At 41.0% G+C, this 25,580-nt stretch overlaps 1 protein-coding gene across 2 annotated transcripts in view; it reads right to left on the minus strand.

Annotated features, from left to right (window-relative positions):
* The window catches only part of LOC146822906 (tyrosyl-DNA phosphodiesterase 2-like), a 157,861-nt gene that overhangs the window by 102,627 nt on the left and 29,654 nt on the right, over window positions 1–25,580 (minus strand). For both annotated transcript variants that reach the window (XM_085607060.1, XM_085607061.1), the window contains exons 2-3: window positions 23,176–23,321; window positions 19,140–19,298 (exon numbers count right to left, since the gene is read on the minus strand). In XM_085607060.1, coding sequence (XP_085463186.1) covers window positions 19,140–19,298; window positions 23,176–23,321 — 305 coding nt within the window. The remainder of the gene's footprint in view (window positions 1–19,139; window positions 19,299–23,175; window positions 23,322–25,580) is intronic.

The raw sequence follows: 25,580 nt of genomic DNA on the forward strand, positions 1-25,580 counted from the left end.
CTGCATCCATAGACATATTACTCGATTCACGATTTCTTTACACTGGCAGCCTGTAAGAAAAGTAAACTTTTCAAGACTGGGGCATATTCATCAAAATCTCACACAGCGCAGCAAGACACCTTGCTGTGCTGCATTGTGAGACAGCGAGGGTGCAGGAATGCACCATATTTAACATTATATAGCGCATTCCTGTCCTCTTTGCGGAGACGCACTATGTACTACCAAGAGCCAATACAGGCACCCTTGCACTATGGTGCAAGGGTGTCTGCATTGCAGGCAGGATTGTTTTTGTGCAGAAAGGGACACCTTCCTGCATAAAAACAACCCTTTGAGGCTTTTCCCTCTTCCTATGTGTACTGCAGGATGCAGAACCTATACAAAGAGGAGAAATAAACATATTTTTTCTTGGTACGCCTCCCCTGGGAGGGCGTAGCATTTTGGCACATTTCCAGGTCCACAGGTAAATCTGGGAATTCCAAAATCCATGGACGTATGCGTGGAAACACCCACGCTCCACCCATGTACCACCTCCTTAAGGCATCATAACGCAAAGCAGACACTTGCATTTCCATGCGTTACTCCAGATTTACCAAGCCACGCAGGGCCATGCAAGGTGGCCTTGCGTGGCAAGTAAATGTCATTCTAGGTTTTGTGTCACCCTGTGTCCCCTTGCGTGTCACAAGGTCAATGCAAATCCTTTGATAAACATGTCCCTATGTACCTAATCCATAAGGCAATGGTCTCCACCCAACAAGCATTTTTAATGGTACCAGCCCACCAGAGACCGCCACCAAAAGAACAAATTTCTACTTAGGATTTCTAAGTTTTGTTTAAAGACCATGGATGTTTACCTTTTCCAGAGGTAGCAGTCACATGGTGGGATCAACGGCTGCTTCATCTATGCAACAAAGATATTTGGCTAGATTTTAAAAATTGTTAAAGATTTGGATATTTTCTTAATTCCTGTACTCCTCATTCCTTGTAGCAGAGACTTTGGCAGCAGTTGGTTTTAGTTTTAGAGCCACGGTACCCCTAGTAGGTTAACATGTGTTCTCTATAAAAACCATGAAATTAATTTTTTTTTAAAATACAAAATTACTAAAAAATACACGGCCAAATTAATTCATAAATAAAACAAAATCACAAAGCCACGACAGACCATTAATTATGGTCATTTTTCATTAACTATTAAATACAAATGTGTTTATATTTTCCCATAAACTTGTCACTGTAAAATTACGCAGTAGGAGGTGAAACACATGTTGGCTGTTACTGCTCAGAACGAAACAAGCTATAATTTTGCTAAGTCAATGAAGAAAGTGCTAAAGAGATATGCAACTGTTGTTGTTGTTGAACACTGAATGCAATACTGCATTGTTAAATTTGAGTGAATTCCACTGCTTACATATTGTTGCTCCCATTCGACCTCCAAATGTGTAACCATTTTCTGAGATCGCTGCCCTACTAATGGTCTTTAGAATACATAAAAGCACCAGCCATACAAATGTCCATTTTAGGTCTCGCCTGAGCCAGCGCATGCGCTGCTCTGCGAGACATTTAGTAAGTGGGTTTTCAAAGTGCTACCCACTGGCTTTTGCTGGCCTAAAGCTTGCGTTGACGTGAGCGTGAAAGTGCACAGCTGCCAGCTTTCAGCGCCCGAGGCGCCATCTGGAGCGTGATTACTTTCACTTTTGGCACTGCTGTGTGCACACCACTCGCGTGTTTGCCGAGGCGCGAGCGCACCCTTGCTTTCACTTTTGCCGTTTTTTTTTTTAACTTCTCGCTCTTCAAATGCAAAGCACCTTGAAGAGATCTTGTTGTCTCTTCAATGGGGACGATCTAGCACAGTGGACCCACGTGTGAAGAAGGCCATCCTCGAGTGCTGGTTCCTGCACTCCATTGCAGGCACATCGTTACCTGCAAGAGTTGCTTCCTGTGGTCTTGGTATCTGTGCTTCGTGGCTTTCCCGGCGAGGTTGAGCAAATTCAGGTACTGGTACATTCAGCCCATGTCAAAACTCCCCACTCAGATGTCCTGGCTCTGAATAACAGGCTAACTGGTGGCCGATCGTGTCATGACAACATATCATCGCCAGCTATTTTGACTACACTGCGTTGCAGTTGATGGAGCAGGTAAAACAAAACTTTGTATACCTCCTCTATTTGCATGAAATTAATTACGTAATCATTCTAAGCATTAACTCGTACTAATTGGTTTGAAGTGAGACAATTAACCAACCCTTACACTTTGATAAACACAAGATACACGTGGGACTAAAATGCTAAATGCATGGCAGAACAACAAAATTAATTAACTGGGGTTTGCAAACTAACTGTAGATTGTGGTGAGATAGAGATTTCCATGATTCATGTTGCTTTTGTGATGGTTAGTCCTTTCAGAAATGCAGAATGGTGAGTATTATTGCTTTAAATGTTGCTATAAGCTAGGAAAATACTAATATACATTGGGATTAGTGTGGGTTTAAACATTAGAACCTCCATTTCTATATTTTAATTACTGTTATGTCTGTTTTTGCTTAAGTTGGCATTCGGGCCTGCTAGGCCGCAGTTCTTAATATGGAGCTCCGAGAGTGCCGTCGTCATGTGAGCGCGATGTCTACTGCGCAGAATCGGATGGCTCTGGAGATCTCCAAGTGGCCTCAGCTCCTGTAAGCAGTGTGTCCCTTGTCAAGGATAGGAGCATGGAGGGTTGCCAAGTGATGAATGGTGTGAACTACCAAGGGGACAATGAATCATTATAACTCTGGAACCTTTGCCTATGAACTACAGAAAAGGATATACATTTGTTCTCTGCCATGACAGGTCTCATGGGAAACCAGTCGGACATGAGAAAACTCGGATAACTTACAAATTGAATTGGATTAGCCAATTGGAACGGTTTCTATCCCTAAAATTGTTGCTTATTGATCTGAAGTAAGCGGGGAAAAGGGTATAAAAGAATCTGATCTGCCAAAGGGGTGGTTCACTGGGACGATCATCTATGGAGTTGGGTCTACGTTGAGCTGATGAAGATTTCCATGATTTACCTTGGGTTTCTTTAAATTCAAGAGAAAGATTCCATCTGATGGTTTGGTTATTGCCGTGGGTTGAACAGTTTATCCTGGAGATTGTCGCAGAGACATGAATAATCCTCTGTGTGATCGGAGGGTCGCCAATTTCGAGATTTTGGTAAATATAATGCAATGCGAAATATATGCTTATGTTCTAAAGATATGATGTCATTTTGAAATAAATCAAATTAGGTTATATTCTGTAGCGCCTAAATGCTACTGCAGAGCAAACTAATGTTAGATAAACAAAAATTGGATTCATAACAAATGAGTTTGTGATTCTTTAACTGAGTACTGAAATTTAAACAAATGTTTCCTAGGCTTTAATTGTGTTTTAGCTGGTTCTAAATCACCATCAACCAGTCCAACTAATTGGTCCGTCGACCAAGTAGTGGAGTGCCTTGATGTTAAGGTCAGGATTCCATAGGTGCAGATGTATATAATGTAAAGAAATTCAATCCTTATAGGTAAATAAGGTACCCACATGTCCAGCGCCTATTCTCCTGTGTACAGATTCGAGTGAGACGAGTGTGTGTTGGTGTATGGGCCCCACCAATGAATGAATGTATGGATGAGTTAGTGTGATGATGAGTCTGTGACATAGGGATAATATATAAATTTGCCTTTTTCTGCTGGATCAGTTTTCTTGGTAGCAGATTGATGGTTATTATGGACTGGTTTGGTGGTTAGTAATGGTTATTTTTACTAGTTTAGTGTATATAAAACACTTATATTCAAAGGTTTAGGTCTAACACTTTATGTTGAGTTTGTGTTGCGTTTTATGGTGTCATATGTTCTAAAGACTTGCGGGAAGTAGGAAGTTGGTTTGATTGCCCTGTATATAGGCGGGGGAAATGTGTGGCAAGTGAAGTCGCACAGCGCATTGTCTGGTTTCAAGGTGGTAACATCGTCGTGTGTTATCGGTAGGGACATTTACCGTATGAATGTGGGTGAGTGAAATAGCAATAGGTTCTCTTGTGAAACCCTGGCCTTAATTCCCAGGAGCATTGTAGTCTCCACATGTATTTTATCCCCAGAGAAACGGTTAGCCTTTTTGCTTGTTAGAAGGGTAAGATAGAGGGAAGTGCTACTTTATCAGCAAAACGGGAACATTCTGTGGTAGGGTAGAGGTAAGCGCTGCCTACTGGAAATACAGAATTCTTGTGCAAAAAGACAAACTATCTCTTTGGTTTAGCAAAACAGGCAATGGAGATGTTTTATGTTGTCACTAACAGGTTTTAATTAGAGAAAACGTAAGAAAACGTTTGCCGAAAAAACATTTTGTAAAGGAGGGGTCAGCAGGAGTAGCGAGAAAGGCTGACGTCAGAAAGGCCGTGCTGGGATTGGTCAGCTGTAGGGAGAGGAAGCTTTCACTGATTGGTGCGTTAGTGTGAGTCGCGCTGGGATTGGAGAATTACCGGTGTGATGTAGACGCTCAGGATTGGTGCGTTATTGTGAGTCGCGCTGGGATTGGACAGAATACGGAGAAGCCGTGAAAAGAAGTGATTTACAAAGCCTAGTGATTAAGAACTTTGAAATTTAAAAATGATGTACTACGATCCACCTGAGAAAGAGAAAAAAATCACGGTTTGGGAAAATTAAAAACCTATTTAAGAAGGATAAGCCGATTGTGACTAGGGAATGTCAGATACTTCCTCCACCGAAATCACCTGCATCTTTTATGGTAGCGAAATATGAGTATCATACATGTATCTGGTTGGAGAACTGGGCGAAGTATACCAAAGAAGATGGGGTACTAGCGTTTCCAGACAGTGGTTCGTTTAGTTTGGCTGTATTACGAAATTTGAGAGAAAGCATGATGAGGTTAGAACCGAAACCCAGACCTACGCAGTTCGAGGCTTTGACGGAGTGGGAAGAAGAGATGTATGAAAGGGAAAGGCATCGGAGTGGAAGAAGGTATAATTACATGTTTGGTAGACATTGCGGTCAAGAAAGTCATAATGACAGAATGAGAAGATGGCGGAATGCAAATATGACTGATGGTATGTTTCCTCTGAGAAGTGCTGAAGAGAGAAGTGGCAGGAAATGTACAGAAAAAAGAAATAACACAGGGTCAGAAGGTTATCGATACGGAGTGAGTCAATCAGAAGATGAAGTGCTGGAGGACATGTTTTATAAAAATCCTCCCCCGTATTAACCGAATTCTACGTTACTGACGCCTAGTGCACCGGTAAAAGAAACCACGATAAATAAAGACTTTGAGCAAACGCCACCTAATTTGGGAAAAATTAATCCATTTAAAGATTCTGAAATGCCGCAACCATGTTAGGATGGGGAATGAAAATTCAGCTGAATTAGCTAGAACTACACTGGAATTAACGGAGAAAATTAGAGAGTTAACTAAGAGTATGGCAGCGGTGACCATACCTGAAACTATAGGGTCGGTGATGCCTGTCTTTGATAAACAGAAAGACAGTGAGTATTGTTTAACAGTTCCTTATAATGGTAGTAGGCAAAAGGAGACAGAAAGAAGCGGTTCCGGAGGGAACGAATGGAAAAATATGGCAGGAACATCAGGTTTGAGTACTCCTAAAAATGTAACTGTAAATCAAAGTCCAGCAAGTAAGACACTTATGACAACAGAACCTGCGACTGAATCCCCAGACACAATAACGGACAAAATAAGAATTGAGACAACCCCTTTAGGACCCACATCTGAGGAATTAAGTGATTGGTTAAGAAGTCTACAGAGTAAAGATACAGAACCACAACCCTTAGATGTAGCAAAATTAAAGATAACATTAGAAGAATTAATCGTAGGAACCATTCCAACTGAAAAGTTAAAAGCATATCAGGATGAGGAGCTAATGTTCCTCTGCAAAAGTATAACTTGGAAAGCGAGAACTTTGCATGAAATATTAGAAGAGACAGCGAGTGAAATGGGAATTGATTTTGAGAAAATAAGGTAATTACAAAAACCCTATAGAGTAGATTTTTCTGAAAAGGATATTGAGAACTTGAATACGACAGGAAGGTTGACCCAAATTAAAGAACTGATTGCCTTGCTGAGGAAATGGGGAGATGTGGATCGGTGGAAAAGTAGATGGTTCCGAAAGAGAGAGGAAACTACAGATAAGACTTTTTCAGCATTCCCGGTGAGAGAAAAGGAGCCAGTGGTAACCGAATGTCCCATGAGGGAAATCCCAGGAGGAGGGTATGTGCATGTCCCTTGGACTAGACAGGATATTTTGTCGTTTACCAATGATTTCCCAAGGTTAAGAGAGAAACCAGTTGAATGGTACCGACAGGTAGAAAGGTTTGTCAAACTTTCAAAGGTGTTGTGGATAGATCTGAACGGTCTTTTTGAAATAATTGTACCTACAGATTATATGGGCAGAATGTAAAATTACAATAGATTGGCCAACGCAAGAGTATCCTAGGGATCCTAAGACGGGAGCCCCTGATTCGGAAGTAATGAAAAAATATGATCAGGTAATTATCTTTTTGAAAAATAAAGTACCTCCCAAATAAACTGACTGGGTAAAAATTGACAGAACTCACCAAGAGGCTAAAGAATCTGTTCATGCATATTAGGAGAGGTTGTGGTTAGCTTTTAAGCAATACAGTGGAGATGAGAAATTAAGCGAAAAGGATCGGAGTCATTTCGTGTATAGATTTGTTTATTGTTTAAAGCCTGAGGTTAGTGAAATGTTCAAACAACATACAGTAGATTGGCAGAATAAAAAGATAGATGAGGTGTTACGACATGCAAAATATTTTAGTGATGAAATTGAAGCCAAACAACATAAACTGAAAGAAAAGGCAATATGGGCACAGGTTAAGGTAGCGGAGCGACAAGAAGCCCAGCTGATCGAGCAAGCTAATAGCATGGGCCAAGCTAAACAAAAGTCTAATATTGGAAAAGGAAAAGGACAGGTCAGCCTAGAGGAAGCTAAGAAGAAGTGGCTATGTCATAACTGCGGAAAATTAGGCCTTTGGAAATCACAGTGTGAATTGCCACTGAGGGCTAATGGTGATAATTCATCATTGAATCCACAGGTGCAGAATGAGGTGAGTTGCCAACCGCCGCGACAGCAGCAGATTGTTACCAAACAGTGTCAGGTGCCAAAGCCACCTTTCCCACAGCACGTAAATCCTTAGAGATACAGTAATGAGACAGGATTCTACACCGAGGAACAGGTAACAAAGCTACTGCGCGCTAGTGCTGCTTCGCAGTATTGGCTGCAACGCGATGAGAGTGAGTCAGAAGAGAGTTATTGACGGTGCCTATGAGAGGAAGAGGAGTGCGTACTTGGTGCAACTCTAGCGGTAGACCAGACAGGACCCTTTGTGGATGGAAAGGTAAATGACAAAAATATTACTTTCCTAGTGGATACTGGTGCTACTCGTTCAACTGTTAGATCAGCTGACGTTAAAAATCTTCCTCTCTCTGGTGAAACAATCCAAGTAGTTGGAGTCTCAAATAGACAGCTAAAAACTTATTTTACGGATCCTGTAAAGGTTAAAATAGGGAAATTCACCGACATGCATAGATTTGTCGTGTGTGATACTAGTCCCGTAAATCTGTTGGGGAGAGATTTGTTTTACAAAATGAATTGCACTATTTTCTGCACCCCTGATGGCATCGCTTTTGAAACTCCTGATGAAGATGTACTGTATAGAATGACAATGGCAAACTTAGAACCTGAAATCACTGAGGCATTCGTTGTATTTGATCTGGAGGGATTGCTTCAAGAATTGAAGAAAACCGTAAAACCCGAAGTATGGGATTTCACAGGAGAAGATATTGGATTGATGAAAAAAGAGTAGATCCTGTGAAAATAATTGTAAAGGAAGGAGTAAATTAACCGAATATTCCCCAGTATAAACGGACGCCAGAAATAATTTCAGGAGTAACGCCTGTAATTGACAGAATGATTGAACAAGGAATTCTGAGAGAAATAATGAATAGTCCATGTAATTCTCCGATCATGGGTTTGAAGAAACCGAATAGGACTTTTAGGATAGTACAGGATTTGAGAAAAGTGAATAAAGTCGTTGTTCCATGCTGTCCCATTGTACAGAACCCTCGGTAATCCTATATCAGATTACCCATGATGCGGAATGGTACACAGTCATTGACTTGTGTCATGCTTTCTTTTCTATCCCATTGCACCCTGATAGCCAACAAATTTTTGCGTTCCGGTTCGGCGAGCGTATTTTGGCGTGGTGCCGTATCCCTCAGGGGTATACAGAAAGTCCATCGATATTTAATCAGATTCTAAAGAAGTCCCTGGAAGATTTAAAAATTCCTGAAAGTTCAGTGCTCGGGCAATACATCGATGACCTATTGGTGGCGTCGAAGACACAAGAGGCATGTGTGGTGGACACAGTTGCACTGTTAAATCATTTGGCAGATGGAGGACTCAAAGTATCCCCATCGAAGTTACAGTTTTGTCAGAAAGAAGTACAATACTTAGGTCATAAGATCGAAAAGGGTCTGAGAAAAGTGACTGTGGACAGGACAGGAATAATAAAAGTAATGAGAGCACCAATGACAAAGAGAAGTTAGAATGTTTCTTGGGATGGTAGGATATTGTCGCCAGTGGATCAGCAACTTTTCGCTGATTGCAAAACCATTGGTACGCTAGACAAAAAGTGATGTGAAAGATCCCCTTGAGCTAAATAAATAAGAGATGAAGGCTTTTAGACAATTGAGAGACAGCTTGTGTGAAGCGCCGGCTCTTGGAATGCCTGACTACGAAAAGGAATTTGAGCTCTATTGCAGTGAGAGAGAAGGATGTGCGCTTTCTGTGTTGGTGCAAAGGCATGGGAGACTAAGATGAACGATTGCATATTTTTCTGCTGTACTAGATCCCGTAGCTGTAGCTTTGCCTGGTTGTTTGAAAGCTGTGGCTGCCACGTGTAAGAGTTTGGAACAGAGTGAAGGAATCGTGATGGGTTTTTCTGTGAGAGTGTTTGTGCCCCATGATGTTGCGATTCTTTTGACAAGGAGCCGAACACAATTTATGACGCATAGTCGTCTCACGAAATATGAAAAGGACATTTTGGGTGCCACAAATGTGAGCCTCATAAGGTGCCTTAATGTGAACCCATCGACATTACTACCTGATGCTGTGAATGTGGAAATGAAGGACGATGTTGATCATGACTGTTTGAAAGTGCTTGATTTCTGCACCAAACCACGTCCTAACATAAAAGATGTGCCCCTGAAAGAGAGTGACTATGTGATGTTTGTGGGTGGATCATGTCTGAGAACTGGAGAAGGGATTTTGAGTGCTGCATATGCTGTATGTACTGTAGTGGCTGTGTTGGAAGCATCCTGTTTGAAAGGAGTACGATCAGCTCAAGTTGCTGAGTTGTTTGCACTGATTAGAGCATGCAAGTTAGGAAAGAATCTGCGAGTCACTGTGGTTACTGACAGTCAGTACGGGTTTGGAGTGGTGCATGATTGTGGGCAGATTTGGTCCCGAAGAGGTTTCTTGACGTCGAGTGGCACTCCAATCAGAAATGCTGAAATGGTTGGAAAATTACTTGAGGCGCTACAGCTGTCTAAACAAATTGCATTTATAAAATGTGCAGCGCATACAAAAGGGAATGGACTACGTGCTAGCTGGCAATGAGTTTGCAAATGACATAGCGCAATACTGTGCGCGGAATCAAAATTCTCTGAATAGAACTCGGGAGAGAGAAATGGAGTCATGTCCCTTACTTTTTACTAACACTGTGAGTACATGGGATGAGGTGAGGCAGTTACAGGAAGAGGCAGGAGAAGAGGAAAAGAAACAGTGAATAAAATCAGGATGTGCACCACGAGAAATAGACAGAGTTTGGGTTTATTGTGATGGAAGACCGGTAATGCCTGATAGCATGATCTCTACCATGGCACAGAAGTACCATGGGCAGGCTCACATAGGTAGGGATGCCATGATTAGACTTTTCAAACTGACCTAGTATAATGCAAAGTTTTGGCTTATAGCTGAAAGCCTTTGTCAGAGATGCCTTATATGTCAGCAATATAATCCAGGAAGAAAAACAGTGTTGAGTTTGGGAACCATAGGCCGGGAGGGAGGTCCTTTTACTAGAATGCAGATTGATTTCATTGAGATGCCCCCATGTAACCGGCTAAGATATGTACTAGTGATTGTCTTCCTGTTTTCACGTTGGGTGGAGGCTTACCCGACCAGACGGAGTGATGGAGTTACTGTAGCGAAACTTGTATTGAGAGAGTTCATTCCTAGGTTTGGCTTCCAAGTAACGATTGAATCAGATAGAGGAAAGCATATCCAAAATGAGATTATAAAATTGATTTGTGAAGCATTGAATGTACAACAGAAACTGCATTGTGCCAATCGACTAGAGCTTCTGGAGTGGTGGAACAAATGAATGTCACCATAAAGAACAGATTGGGGAAAATGTGTTTGGCCACAGGTCTAAAATGGCCAGATGCCTTGCCTCTTGTGCTTATGACTATTAGGTCAATTCCTGATAGGAGCACTGGTCTGAGCCCCCATGAAATTATCATGGGTAGAGCAATGAGACATGTTTTCATTCCTGTCAACAAACTACTACCTATATCTGATGACTTTGCCTTGGATTATTGAAAGGGGTTGGCTGAAACAGTTCATTCAGTTCATTCTGTGTTTCATCAGATTGGATCAGGTGCGACCACTCTCGAAAAGAAGCCAGCTCATGACTTGAGTCCAGGAGATTGGGTATGCATCAAAGTACACAGAAGGAGAAATTGTCTGGTTCCACGCTGGGGGAAACTACGTCAAGTGATTCTGACCACAATGACTGCTGTGAAGTGTGCAGAGGTAAAGAATTGGATTCATGCCAGTCACACTCTTCGAGTCCCTGGTCCTGAAAATCGGCCTGAAGAAGAGCATCTGGAAGTGTCAGATACCAGCTCTGAATCAGAATCAGAAGAAACAAGAACAAGACAAACACCAAGAGCAGAAGAAGCGGATTTGAGCCCAGTAATGGGGCAAGAGAATATACCATTAAGGAGACGACTGGAAATTTCTGATACCAGCTCCGAATCAGAGACAGAACAAGAGGGAATACAAGAAGGGATAAACTAAAATACTGGAGAAACTGAACAATAAATCTTTGATAGAGAAGCACCAAGTACAAGCACAAGAGAAATTCCACCTGAAATCAATGAAATAGGTGAGGAATTAGATACAGAGAGAGAGGGGTAAGATTATTGCGGAAGACCCCTGAGGAGGTGTAGGGACAAAACACACTCAGGTAGAAGAAGGGACAGTTAGTCAGCAGGAAGATTGTGTGGAAGAAACACAAGGAGGGATAAATGTAGATAATGAACCTGAAGTCCTGAGAATAAAATCCAAAGACAGTAAAAGCCAGACCGATACAGAATCTGAAGAAGAAGATAAAGGAGGAAGAACTTTAAGGAAAAGAGCTTGGAAAACAGAGCGAGAAGGGAAAGGAACAAAATTAAAGAGGCCGTCAAAAGATGAAATTTGGCCCAACAACTTTAAAAGATTGAGATATCGATTAACGAGAATAAAATCTTCCAATGCTGAACAAGTGAATGAAGTGTCTTGTCAAGAAAAATCAGAAGACACTGATCAGAAACTTTGCAAGGAGCAAAGAGGATAAAGAAACCGAACAAGAAGTACAAGTCATCGGAATGGACATATGTGGCACTTCCTGATATACAAGAGGAAGCAGATAGCCAAGAAAGTCTAGGAGTGACTGTGCAGGGAGTGGTTGAAGAGGAAGAAGATTCGGAAATCCTGAGAGTTATCTTGTCTGACATCAGGAAAAAAACGCATGATCAGGAAGTTCTGAACAAAGATTGTGAAAACAGAGACAAAGACGATTCATGCACGGATTGAAATGACAACAAAAGACGCAAGGAATTAAAACTCCGTACGAGACACACGACCAGAAAAGAACCAAGTAGGCAGTCAGAGCCTTAGGTTTAAACAAAGGAAAATTGTTGATGAGAAGAGGCTAAGTCAAAAGACACTGATCATTACCGAAATGGCAAACAGAGAAAGTAGAAAACCTACATGTGGGTTTCTCCGAAAATGGTGTAAAATGTGTTTTGTTGTACAGGATTACTAATGCTTTTCTGGATCATATTAGCAATAACAATTTCATTTAGAGTAACATTTGAAGATATAGAAAACCACACCGAGAACAGGACTAATAAGGGAAAGATTGATGACAGTCATGTTACTAAACTGGTAGATAGAACAGAATTTCACAAGGATAAGTCCATTAATGATTTTTCTAATAATGTTTTTTCGAAGTTACTATACGAGTATGTAAAAACCATGGAGGTTAGGGATGCTACATTTGCATGCAGTTATCTGCATCTGTATCCGAAGGTGTCACTTATCATCATCTTCCTTTGACATATGGGATAACTTGTAGAGTTTTAGCTAGTTTGTTTTATAGAACTGGGAAATTAGAATACTATTACACTGATGTTGATTATGTTTTCTCACAAATACCTGTAGTTCCCGAACTAAATAAGGTGACTCCTGGTAGAATCTTAGGTGAATTTTTAGGTGCAAATGAATACCATGACTTATATAAAATCATGGGAGGATGGGGATTTAAAGGAGGAAATGATCCGGTATTCCCTGGAATATCTGTGGGAACAGAGCTTATTATAGGTTACCGGACCACTGGTATGGAACATGCTACCTAGGCCTGGTCTTCCCAAAAATATTTCATGTGGAAAGGGGAGAGGATGGTTTGCACGAAATAGGTAGACAGCTAACACGTAGAAGGAGGGACAGTTGGTCAGAAATTATAGGGGATGTTTTTGGAGAACTGATACCAGCAGTTGGAATATCTCTGAATGCCCATAAAATTAGAAAATTGTCTACAGTTGTGGATCGTTTATCAACCAGCATAGCTGGAGGGTTCCTGATGGTAAATACTGAAATGGTTGCCATGAGAGTATGATTATGCAAAATCGACTTGCCCTTGACATTATATTGGCAAAAGAGGGAGGAGTCTGTGGAATGCTGAAGGTGCAACATTGTTTTACTTACATTCCAGACGAAAGTCAAAACTTAAAGAAATACATTAAGAATATAACTGATTTGCATGAAGAAATTGTTCCACTGGAGGTCGAAAAAGTTTGGGAGAAACTTGGTAAATGTTTTTCTACTATTAAGAGTTTATTAATAAAATTAGGTAGTTCTTTTGTGGGTAAAATACTGATACCTGTGACCTTTGTGATTATATTAGTGTTATTATTGAGAATAGGATGTGTGTGTATAAAAAGAAGAAAATTACACAATAAAATAATAAGAGAAATTAAGAAAAGAGAAGGAAATAAGAGAAAGAGAGGTAGAAGATATAGAACTAGAAGAATTGAAAGAAAACATGTACAAGAAAACGAGAGAGAATGATATGGGAAACACTATGATGTAACTTAACCAATGTAAGGGAACCGAGTTACCATTTCCATAGAAAAATTTGAATTTTTTTTTGTGATTAGTGGTGATGTTAAAAATCCCCAAAGGGGGGATTGATGGAGCAGGTAAAACAAAATTTTGTATACCTCATCTATTTGCATGACATTAATTACGTAATCATTCTAAGCATTAACTTGTACTAATTCGTTTGAAGTGAGACAATTAACCAACCCTTACACTTTGATAAACACAAGATACACGTGGAACTAAAATGCTGATTGCATGGCAGAACAACTAAATTAATTAAGTGCGGTTTGCAAACTAACTGTAGATTCTGGTGAGATAGAGACTTGCATGATTCATGTTGCTTTTGTGATGGTTTGTGCTTTCAGAAATGCAGAATGGTGAGTATTATTGCTTTAAATGTTGCTATAAGCTAGGAAAATACGGATATACATTGGGATTAGTGTGGGTTTAAACATTAGAACCTCCATTTCTATATTTTAAATACTGTTATGTCTGTTTTTGCTTAAGTTGGCATTCGGGCCTGCTAGGCCGCAGTACTTAATATGGAGCTCCGAGGGTGCTGCCGTCATGTGAGCGCGATGTCTACTGCGCAGAATCGGATGGCTCTGGAGATCTCCAAGTGACCTCAGCTCCTGTAAGCAGTGTGTTCCTTGTCAAGGATAGGAGCATGGAGGGTTGCCAAGTGATGAACGGTGTGAACTACCAAGGGGACAATGAATCATTATAACTCTGGAACTTTTGCCTGTGAACCACAGAAAAGGATATACATTTGTTCTCTGCCATGCTAGGTCTCATGGGAAACCAGTCGGACATGAGAAAATTCGGAGAACTTACAAATTGAATTGGATTAGCCAATTGGAACAGTTTCTACCACTAAAATTGTTGCATATTGATCTGAAGTAAGCGGGGAAAAGGGTATAAAAGAATCTGATCTGCCAAAGGGGGGGTTCACTGGGATGATCGTCTATGGAGTTGGGTCTACGTTGAGCTGATGAAGATTTCCATGATTTACCTTGGGTTTCTTTAAATTTGAGAGAACGATTCCATCTGATGGTTTGGTTGTTGCCGTGGGTTGAACAGTTTATCCTGGAGATTGTTGCAGAGACTTGAATAATCCTCTGTGTGATCGGAGGGTCGCCAATTTCGAGATTTTGGCAAATATAACGCAATGTGAAATCTATGCTTATGTTCTAAATATTTGATGTAATTTGGAAATAAATCAAATGATGTTATATTCTGTAGCGACTAAATGCTAATGCAGAGCAAACTATTAGATAAACAAAAATTGGATTAATAAGAAATGAGTTTGTGATTCTTTAACTGAGTACCGAAATGTAAACAAATGTTTCCTAGGCTTTAATTGTGTTTTAGCTGGTTCTAAATCACCATCAACCAGTCCAACTAATTGGTCCGTCGACCAAGTAGTGGAGTGCCTTGATGTTAAGGTCAGGATTCCATAGGTGCAGATGTATATAATGTAAAGAAATTCAATCCTTAAAGGTAATAAGGTACCCACATGTCCAGCGCCTATTCTCCTGTGTACAGATTCGAGTGAGACAAGTGTGTGTTGGTGTTATGGGCCCCACCAATGAATGAATGTATGGATGAGTTAGTGTGATGACGAGTCTGTGACATAGGGAGAATATGTAAATTTGCCTTTTTCCGCTGGATCACAGTCTAACCTATGTCTTGGGTGGGAGCAACATCTTTATAAGTTGCCCTATTTTTACTGGCCCTATATCTAACGCTACAATTTCTGCTATTAGCGCAGGATAATTCACCTGGCAGCAACAGTAGGCATATTTTGGAGTGACATCTCTTACACCCTAGTGTATTGTATAGCATATATATAAAACAAGCATTGGCATAGCAAATAGGTCTCGCCTTTAAGACCTTATAAGTGTTTAGCCATGCAACAGTTAATGTTGTTGCACCAAGGATATTGTGCTGCATAACTAAATACTTATAAGGTCCCAAAGGCGAGACCTATTGGCTATGCCAGTGCTTGTTTCTCTCGCAGTTTAGTGGCATTTCTAAGGGCTTTCGGCCCATTGTATGCCTTCCCAATCTTTTTTTTTTTAAGTTGGAAAACCTCAATTTTGTAACTTTTAAGAAATCATCAAAACTTTCCTCTCTGAAGATTTATTAAGATCAGTCAGGTTTCTTCTCTGAAAAGAGATCCTGGTCACCCAAGTAGTGAGACGTAAATCTTGTTATCAACCCCTCTTAACTGTGGACAAAGAAGAAATAAGGAAGATGCCTGCATGGGACAGAAAAGTAACAAATCTGGTCAGTGCACGGGCCAGGAGTCATTTTACCAAACACAGCATCTCTTTGTCAAGATTATGGTAGCAGCCTAAGACAAAGCATATGTTTACATTTTGAGACATTCAAATGTGCTTGTGAATGTCTTCTATATCATCTCCTAATTTTTTACCAGTCAGTGCACATGACTTTAAATCCTTCAGGAATCAGCAGCTCTTTTGCAGACTGACAATAAGTGCTAAGCCAGGATATGGTGATGCACAGAATGTTTAAATCGTGGTTGAAAATGAGATTGGAGATTTCAGGGACAGCACTTTCTGATCTGACATTTAGCAGCATGCAGGATAGAAAGGACTTTGCACTGAGAAACGTGTACATACAACAGCATTTGATACTGATGAGGTGATATGGTAGATGAGTTTGATGAGGGTAAGAAAGGAAAGGGAAAGAGTAGGAGTATGTGACTATGAGCAGAAGTAGGGGAGTGAGCATGGGTAAAGGTTTGGGTAAGTATGAATAGGTGAGAGTAAGTAGTATTGGAGTGGAAGTAATAGAGAAAGAGTAGAAGTATGGGTAATAGTGGTACAGATAGGCAAGGGGTGGAGTAGGGAGAGTGGTGTGAGAGAGATTAATAGGGGTAGGCAACAGAGTAAGATTAAGAAACCAAATTGTGATACGAGTAGGAGTGGAAGAAGATAAGGGGTAGGTTGGAAGTAGGTGAAAGAATGCAACCCAACTGCAATGTATTGACTCTTCACAGGCTGCGAATTATAGAGGAAGCACTGTATAGATGGACTAATACACCTAATAGCAAGTTACATGATGATACAGATAAAATACTTGTGTGGGCTGATCCAAAATCTGAATGACACTTTCATGAATCAATTGCTGAAGGGGGTTGACCCAAAGTCCCTCTGTGTGTATTTGTTTTCCTTTTCTTTTTTTCCATCACATGAGCTCAGACAGGCAGTTAAATCCAAAAAGAGCTGAGGGCAAACTTATAAAATCCAGATACTAGAGGAACCAAACAGGCCTATATAAGATGCAGTCCCTTGATGAAAGTGTGGCTCCAAGGTCCATCCGCCTCTAAGACTTCATGGAGTGAAAAAAACTTGTAAAACAAATGTTATAGCCAGAAGAAATCTCTCAGTTGGGTTTGTATATATGCTAGGCTTGAGTGAGTGAAAGTCATTGTCAGGTTTCATTGCACAAGTAGTGTGGTGATATCTAAGCAACTGAGTTTGGAGTGTGAAGGGATCTAGGGTTTTGTTCCAGAAGAAAGCAAACTATTAAGGCACATTGATTTGGCTGAAACATAAAGACCCATAAATGTTGGAGTCCTAACAATTACTCTGATAACAACACCTTTGTTTTTGCCATTGCCAAACGATCCAGGAATAAACAAAACTTTCATTTGATCATTAGTAGAGAATTTAAAATATAAGATCTGTCCCCGGAGGTTCATGGTTGAGCCCACCCAGATAAAGCTAGTATCTGGGTGAGGATTCGATAATGAAGCATGTCACTAGACACCTTAATAGGTGAGAGCCCTTTCAAAATAGGGATACCCAAATAGAAGGGACAGAGAGTCGACCAACAATTAGAGAAACCACATACAGCGTATTTTTCCCCACTTCATTGATTAAGGCACACTTACAGATGCAAGAAAAGGGATGAAAGCTTAGGAGACCAGTGGGACTGCATTAAAGATGACATAGTCCACAAAACCATTCAATAATTTGACTCTTCATTCAAAAATATTCAAGTTAGGAACACACCAGAAGAGGAACCTGTTCGGCTTTTGCATTGTCCCGTGTCTGTGGTCAACCACTGGTTAATTGTCAGTTTTCTGATGATAAACAGCTGTGTAACACTGGTGGCCCAGGAAGAATGTGATATTGTACTGCTCAAAGAATGCTGTGTTCATATCAATGTCACGACTATTCAATGGTGAAGTGCTAAGTAGACAAGCCAGATGTATATCTTAAAATATGTAGGTTTTTATTTACAAAAGCAGAAGGTGGAACAGCTGATGCTGTTACAAGCCCTGCTAGGGCTGTGATACAACCCTTAACCTATTGGTAGCGCTTACAAGGTAATGCACTGTTAAATTGTTAACATTATAGTCTATACCAGTATTAATCTGTAGGAGGGGGTTTCTAAATATTATTAGACCTTGGACCCTACTATGGATTCTCTGGCTCTATCAAGTCTCAGGTTCCTGTGATCTACACCACTAATTTGCTAGACAGCATACAACTTGTCTGTTTCAGCCCTACAATCAAATAGGAGTGACTAAGTAGGACAGAGACAACTTTTCTTTAAAAAATGTCCTACTAAACAAAACCCATCACCCACACAAGAGAAATTAGATCCCATCCAAGCTGAATTGGGGATTACTTACTGGTACATGAAACAGAACTGCACATATAGTTTGTGAATGTCTGGAATGTCTGGTCATGTTGAATAGAGGGGACAGAAGATGGGGCGTTGACTGACGTGCTTCAGGAAGACGTTCAGGGTCAAAGTAATCCGTTTCAGGCCCCCACTGATAAAATAAAAGTTCTGGGTGCCAAACCGACCCTGGAAATTTTGGGTGGCATTGTGGTTGTCTTTGTCATAAAATATTAGGAGCCCGTTTCTCATAAATGTGAACCGTTGGGACTCATCCATTGGACTGGTCAGCACCAAATTGGGTAAGGGGCCACCGGGAACTAAATTGCAACCCACAATAAACCGGGAACTGCTAGTCGCAGACTGATGGCTCCAATCGTTTGAACTTGGGACAACCAATGGAAAGAGCCTAGGGCAAAAGTGGATAAATACCATGGCTTCTCTCTACGGTCCTCCTCATGTCATGGAAATGTGTTATGGGTTTGTATCTGGCCAGCTGAACTGCAAGCCCTTGCGGGTCCAAGGTAGGCTGTTCCTTCAGTCGGCCTCCATAAAGGTTTCAGGCAGTGGGCCATGTGTCCATTTCCGTGTTTTTGTATGTTTCTGCAGCATTGTCAGCCTATAAAGAGTCTTAGACATTCATCAAGACACAATTTAATAACGAAAAAGTTCTAAGGTACATGTTTTGCAGAGTGTTTAAAGCAGAAAGTTCATGTGCATCTTTTCATCCTGTGAATCTTTGTTTACTTCATGCGAGCTGAGCACCACCTGTGTGAATATCACTCCGGGCATTGCATCTATATAAATTAAGTCATGATTTGTTTAGTAATTTTATTAATTAATATCTCCCATAGGACTGGTCATTATCTATTAACTTTACGTATTTCAGTTCTGAAATAGCCCCAACGCTGGCAAGCCGTAAGGGCTGAGACAAGTATTAGAAATACGAAGTATTGTCTTTAAAAGTGCAAACAAAGTAGTATTACAATACTTACAATGCCAAATAGGAGCAGACACCACGAGCCCTTTCTTGTAGGTTTGACTCGTCCAGGCCATCAATATTCCACGTGACGAAAATAAGTCCACTATTATCCTCCTGCTGTGCATCATTTATACTGCTCTTGGGAATAACTGCTTCAGCTGTCAAATCGATGCTGGAAGGGTGGGGGAAACTAACAATTAGCACAAAGCGCAACAAATCAAGCTTTTTTGTATACACCACAAACATTCACCCCTTACTTGGTTTAATCCCATGCAAGGAAATCGGATATTTAACATACTGCTCAAAGGTGGCATGCTTCATAATTGGGGAACCTCCTCGTACCTCCGTGAAGCCTAGTTACAGTACGGGCTACAATCCCCTCGCTGAGAGCGAGGAGCTCAGGGATGTTTTCATACTAAGAGAGGTATATACTAAATACCCAAATATGGAGCCTGGGGTCGTAGCAATTCAAGCCCAGGGTCGCCCTATTAAAGTTTATTGCGAACCCTGTAGTTAGTTTTAAATCATTTTTTTCACCTGCAGGGTGAGGGGGTTGTACCTTGTACTGTGACAAGGCTTGACGGTATGGGAGGTTCCGTAATGATGAAGCATGCCACCTTTTGGTGGGTGAGGGAAACGGTCCTTTATAAGGGATGCGCCCGGTTAGGTGGTTTACCACACAACTAGGCAATTGATACCTATAGACCCAAGGGTTCCTTTCTGTGTTTTGAACTTTCAGACTAGACATGAGTAAACAGCTAACTAACTTACCAAGGGATTGGTCGTGAGAAGATTTTGGACAAGTAAATAATGAAAAAGGGATCATGGCTCCTTTCGAGTGAATAAACACCTTACATTCCAATCTAAGTGACGGGTTTTACCAGCAAATCTACTTTTCAGAAATACATAATGTTGCTAGGTCTGCCTGGACAAAAAATCTCCTTCAAGTAAGACACTGCAAAGAGATTACTTGGGTATATTAGTATTATTTTTTTAACAAAAAGATGCTGCAAGAGGCAGACAAAATTACCATAATACCTACATTACGCCTCACTTGTAACACATATAAATTCTCTGGTAGTCCCTAGGAGGATGACAGAAGACTTGGAAAATCTGCTAGCAGCTCCATCACATTAATCTGTAATGGAGAGTGGTTTATGAAATATGCTACAGTGTCCCTTGTTCAATTGGTAACTTGTAGGATATCTGCCTTTTCTGTGTGGTCACCCTGATTTTTTGCCTTTTACTCTACCTTATGTCTTTGCTAGTTTTAGAACTCTGTGCACTTTAACCCTGCTAACTTGTAGTAAAATGCCTGCCCTCCCCCTTTAAACATGGTCGAATTGACATATTGCTAAATTGTATATTTATAACTAACCTACAGTCCCTAATATGTGGTACACAGTGTACCCAAGGCTTGGAAGTTAAATGCAACTAGTGAACTTTAGCACATATTGTGAAAACATGGCTCTAGGCCTAGCACTGTAGCCTGACTGTCGCAGTGAAAAACTGCAATTCAACATGTCAAACAAAACTCTTTTGACAGGTAAAAACCTTCCTTTTAAATACTAATATGTCATCCCTATGTAGGCCTTATAGCTCACAAGGCAGGGCACATAGTATTTAAAAGCAGGACATGTAAAAATTCAAAAGTACGAAGGAAGCGTTTTTGAACCAATATTTCTAAGAGTTACCAAAAATCAAATTCAACGACAAAGTCATATTTTTAATAAATATTAAGAAAAAGTAACATTATCCTTTACCTGCCTGAACTGAGAACATGCTAATCAGCATAATCCTCTGACAGCTCTCAGCCTGTGCTCAGCCTTGAATTGATTGATTGATTGATTGATTGATGTACTTATAGAGCGCAGCTATCACCCTACGGGCATCTTGGCGCTTGCATTGGGAACCCGTCCTGGTTTTTCCCTGTAAAATAACCCGTACTGGGCATCCCCAAGGTGAAAGCCAGGCATCCCGCCGCGGGGGGCCGTTGTGGAGATTAAGCAGGCTTGTTGCCCAGAGCTGCATAGTGTGAACTCGTGCTTAGAGTGGGCACCGAAGCGAGAATTATCGAGTCCGTGGACAATTGGGTTCTGGACCCTGCCGCGTCGGGAATCGAACCCAGGTCCCGGGTCTGATCTCTGCTTCAGGGTATGCCTCCTCTAACCAGTGAGCTACACTTCTCCACTTGAATTGGTGAGAAAAGGTGTAAGTCTCACAGGAGTCTCCCAGGAGCAAACGATAGGCTGACCTGAATGGGCAGAGATGTTTCCTCTGAGCTCAGCATAATATGCAGGGTGGAGCTGTGGCCCTTCTTTTGACAGAAAAGTGTCAAATTATTCTTCACCGTTCTGCTGAGTCACATGTAACACTTGAAAGAGAGAGAACAGGATGCCAAGACAATTCTTGTGTATCCACGGTATGGTTGCTGAAGAACCACGTGTTTGTTCTACCAGACTTCTATCTCTGGGATTTATTGTGGTTACAGTGGCTGCCTCAAACTAGGTTTTAGTGTTCGATCTGGAAGTGAATTAGGAATATGATAGTTAGTCCTCGAAAAATCTGAAAATTTTTACCAGACCTACAGGTCTGGTGACTTGAATAACCTATTCGACCTAACTCTAATGTGCTTGACCCATTAACCGGTCTCAAAATTGTGTGATCCTATGAAAATATTTTTTGTCACAGTCTCTTTTTTCTTCATTATCACATTCAAGAGCACCTTCAAATATGTGAGTTCAGAATGTCTGCAGCACAAAACCCTATTTTGTTTGATTTAATACACTAAACATTTTGTTCCAGGTATAATACAAATATAGTCCACATATAGGGTACATAATACCCCTGACTTGCCTCTCAGTTCACTACTAGCATTGTCATCAGGATGAGGCATGAAAGTTTCTCAGTTCATGTTTAAAAACCCTTACTTTTAATAAGTATATCACTAAAGCATGATATTGTAACGCACTGTCATTTACAGATAGACATTTTCCATTGAAATGACCACAAACATTCCCACTGACATGCAATTTTACAGATAAAACTTTATAGAATACAAACATTAATCAAGTTTCAGCAAATATTTATCATTTGCACATCACCAATTATACTGATTTGTATTGATGCCATTAAAATCTTTGTTGCCAACTCACTTCAGATTTACAACAAAAGTGCTTTTAAGCATTGAAATATATTTTGAAGTATTTGAACAGTTAATTTACGAGGGTTTAAACGTTGTGTGCCCAAAACAATGGTCAGACTCTACATAGCGATGGGCCAGTAGATTTCTCAAGGTCCGGTAGTGCACTACCCCCACACACCCCCAGCCATTAAAAGCCCAAGTTTAGTGTGGCTGAAAACATTTTGAGTGGTTAGGGTTGGCCTAGGATCTTTTACCCCATTTGTTAAGACGTATCCAGGAGTCATTCTTACCTTTGAGACACCAGAGTGTGTTAAACACCCATTGTCATCTACAGAACCACATGACAAAATAGTAGCCATGGGGAGACATTTTCAAATTTTTCCGATCCCTCATACAAATATATACTTTGCCAGACATAGTTACCCTTGCAGAGGGGCAGTTAGTTTCTAGTGTACTGGTTATTACCATTGCCAAGGACTTTAATGATTGAAAATCAGGAAACCGTATAGGAATTCCGTTACAGCTTTATCACCCCGTTATTTCAATCAAGTATGGTGATGTAAGAAGTTTCGACCAATGGTAGTCATCAGCAGTCATTACTCTCACTCCTTTGGATTTAAATCTCCAAATCACAATCAGGGTCACAGATCAATCATTAGTAAGCAGGCAGTATTAGAATTGTTTTGTTGGTCAATCAAATACTGCTGAGGCGGAAACTATTCAGAGCAAAAAATGCTTTTTTAGGTAACACTCTATAACCATGTTATAATTTTAACAATTTCTATGTTCTTAACACACAGTGAAACCAGTATATTTGTGAGTGCATTGTGGTGGAGCAAAGGGCCTCACGTACAAGTACAGATAGCTGTCGGATCAAATAGCATACAGTAGTAATGTTATGTACCAGGTTTCTCCTGCTGATGTAGGTTTGTGTATTTCTTGTTTCTGGGGTACTTCTCGTTGGGTGAGCCTATCACCATCAGGATTAGGATCAGGATCAGGGTCAATATCTTGTTCCATCAAGGGCTCAAAAAATGAATTCAGTGCTCTCTAAATAAAAGGAAAAATATGAACTTTATTAAAGCAAACTGTAGTATGGAGGCCAGGCCTACAAACACATTTATCTGAACACGATATATTGAAAAGTTAAAACATTTGAAGTAAAATATAACAACAACCGGTTGTGTTGTGATTCCACAGACCAGGAAGAATAAACGGCCATGTTAACACTTTTTAATTTCCCCATGGGCATGAGACAGACACAGACACACACATTTTTATCTTAGTGTTTTTCTCGTTCCAGTGGGAGCAGTTTACACTGCACCATTTTCATCACATGGCCACATAGTATAAACATCTAAAATTGGTAGAATCATGTTCACAGTCATACCAATCAACAATTTAATGTATACCAGAGACTAATTAAAGAGTTCAGACAAGGAGAGAGAGATGGGGTATCGGATGAGGATAGGGAGCAAAGGGGGAGGAAGCTGGTAGTACCAGTGGCGTTACTAGGGGGTGCGGACCGCACCGGGTGACACCATCCCATGGGGTGACACCGTGGGATACAAGGAAAATGTGGAGGTAGGGAGTGCGGGGGCAGGGTACAGGGGGGTGCGGACTGCGTAAACGTCTCTGTAATGCAACACAACAATACATACAATGCCATTTGTATCAAGACATTGCGTTGTCGCTGAATCCGTTTCCTTTCAGTTGCAAAATGTGACGGGAGGGACTGACTTCACCACTATATTGCATCTGATATAATTGCTAGAGGAAAGAGAACCACCTCGTGTGATGTGAATGGACCTGCCCAGGCTTTTCCTGCGCGTTTGCCAGCTGTCTCCCCTCAGTGAGTAGCTGCCTCACTGCCAGCCGGAGCTCCTTCCGCGCCTTTGTCTTCGCGTCTGAGGAGATCGCTTCTTCAATAGTCACCATCCCCGAGGCATGGGCCGTCCTTCAGGGGCGGCAGGGGCTTTGACACGGTCTACACGCTCAACACCCGACACGTAGATTCACTTTTATATCAATTACTCATATGTTTTGCCTGTAGCATACAGGAATTTTTTTAATTGACGCGGGAAGGGGGAGGGGCACTTGCACCAAACATTTATTATTTACAGATAGAAATTTAGCGGAATATACTTGTAAGGTGTATGTTACTATTAGCGAAAATCTCCTTTCCGTTCAAAAGAGTGAATAAAGATTTTTAAAAATAAACATGAAACTCCGTGGTAGACCATCCCTGTCTTGTTTAGCCAACGTGACTTTCAGTGGCGTCACTAGGGGAGTGCGGGCGGTGCGGACCGCACGTCACCATGAGTTACTGCACTGGGTGACACCAACCCTAGTGACGCCGCTGGGTAGTACTATCAAGACAGGGAGAATAAAGCATACTTTTCATGCCTAGGAGGTGTGGTATGCTGTCAAGTGGAGAAAGGAGAGGAGTTGGCCTAACGGCTAGGGCACTCGACCTCGGACCTGTGGAACTGGGTTAGAGTCTCGGTAATGATGCTGAACATCCTGTGATTCTGGGCAAATCACTTAATCTCCCTGTGCCTAACAAAAAATGAATGCGTGTCCTCATGTAGTGTAACTGGTGCTATGTAAAGTGCTCTGATACCCGATTGGATTCGGGTCAAGTTCGTGCTATATAAAACTCTGCAAAAAAAAAAAAAGCGATTTAGGGTAGGTTTATAGTATGAACAGGAGAATTATGATCACTGAAGGGAATCACTGTTTATCTATAGCAGACTTGAGGCTGGGATTACAAATACGAGTGGATGATGGTTTGGGTGATGTGCAGGTGCTCCATTAGAAGCTGAAAACCTTTTTTGCAAGAGAACGGTGGTACAAGTCTGACTTTGGTTCAGATGATGTTCTAAATTATTGGTGCATGCCCAGAGAATCATGGATATTTTCGTGAAAATACATGGGCGTGGGGAACTCTGGGCACAAAATTGATTTACAGGTTGTTTCTGGCCTAAAGGGACGGTTATTTTGGGGAGGGTGTGGGGTTTAGATGTAATTGCTTAATAGGTGATGCAGGCTGTTTTTAAAGTAAGTTAATCAAGCATATATTTGTAACCATTGGCGTGTCTTTGGCATTGCAGTAATGTCCTTGTATTTCCTGCTTTCGAGCCAGGGCATATATCCTGTCTTGAGAGGTGGTAGCCAAATTGTTGAGAGATCAATTAGTACCAGGTTTCAATATTGTACGTTGTGGATGACAAATGCATCAATAGCCTGTTTGAGGTCAACTATTGTGACATTAGGTTTAATGGGCAACAGTAACCTCAGGTGGTTGTG

Source organism: Triturus cristatus, chromosome 5_2 (genome assembly GCF_964204655.1).
Source record: "Triturus cristatus chromosome 5_2, aTriCri1.1, whole genome shotgun sequence".
NCBI classification, from domain to species: domain Eukaryota; kingdom Metazoa; phylum Chordata; class Amphibia; order Caudata; family Salamandridae; genus Triturus; species Triturus cristatus.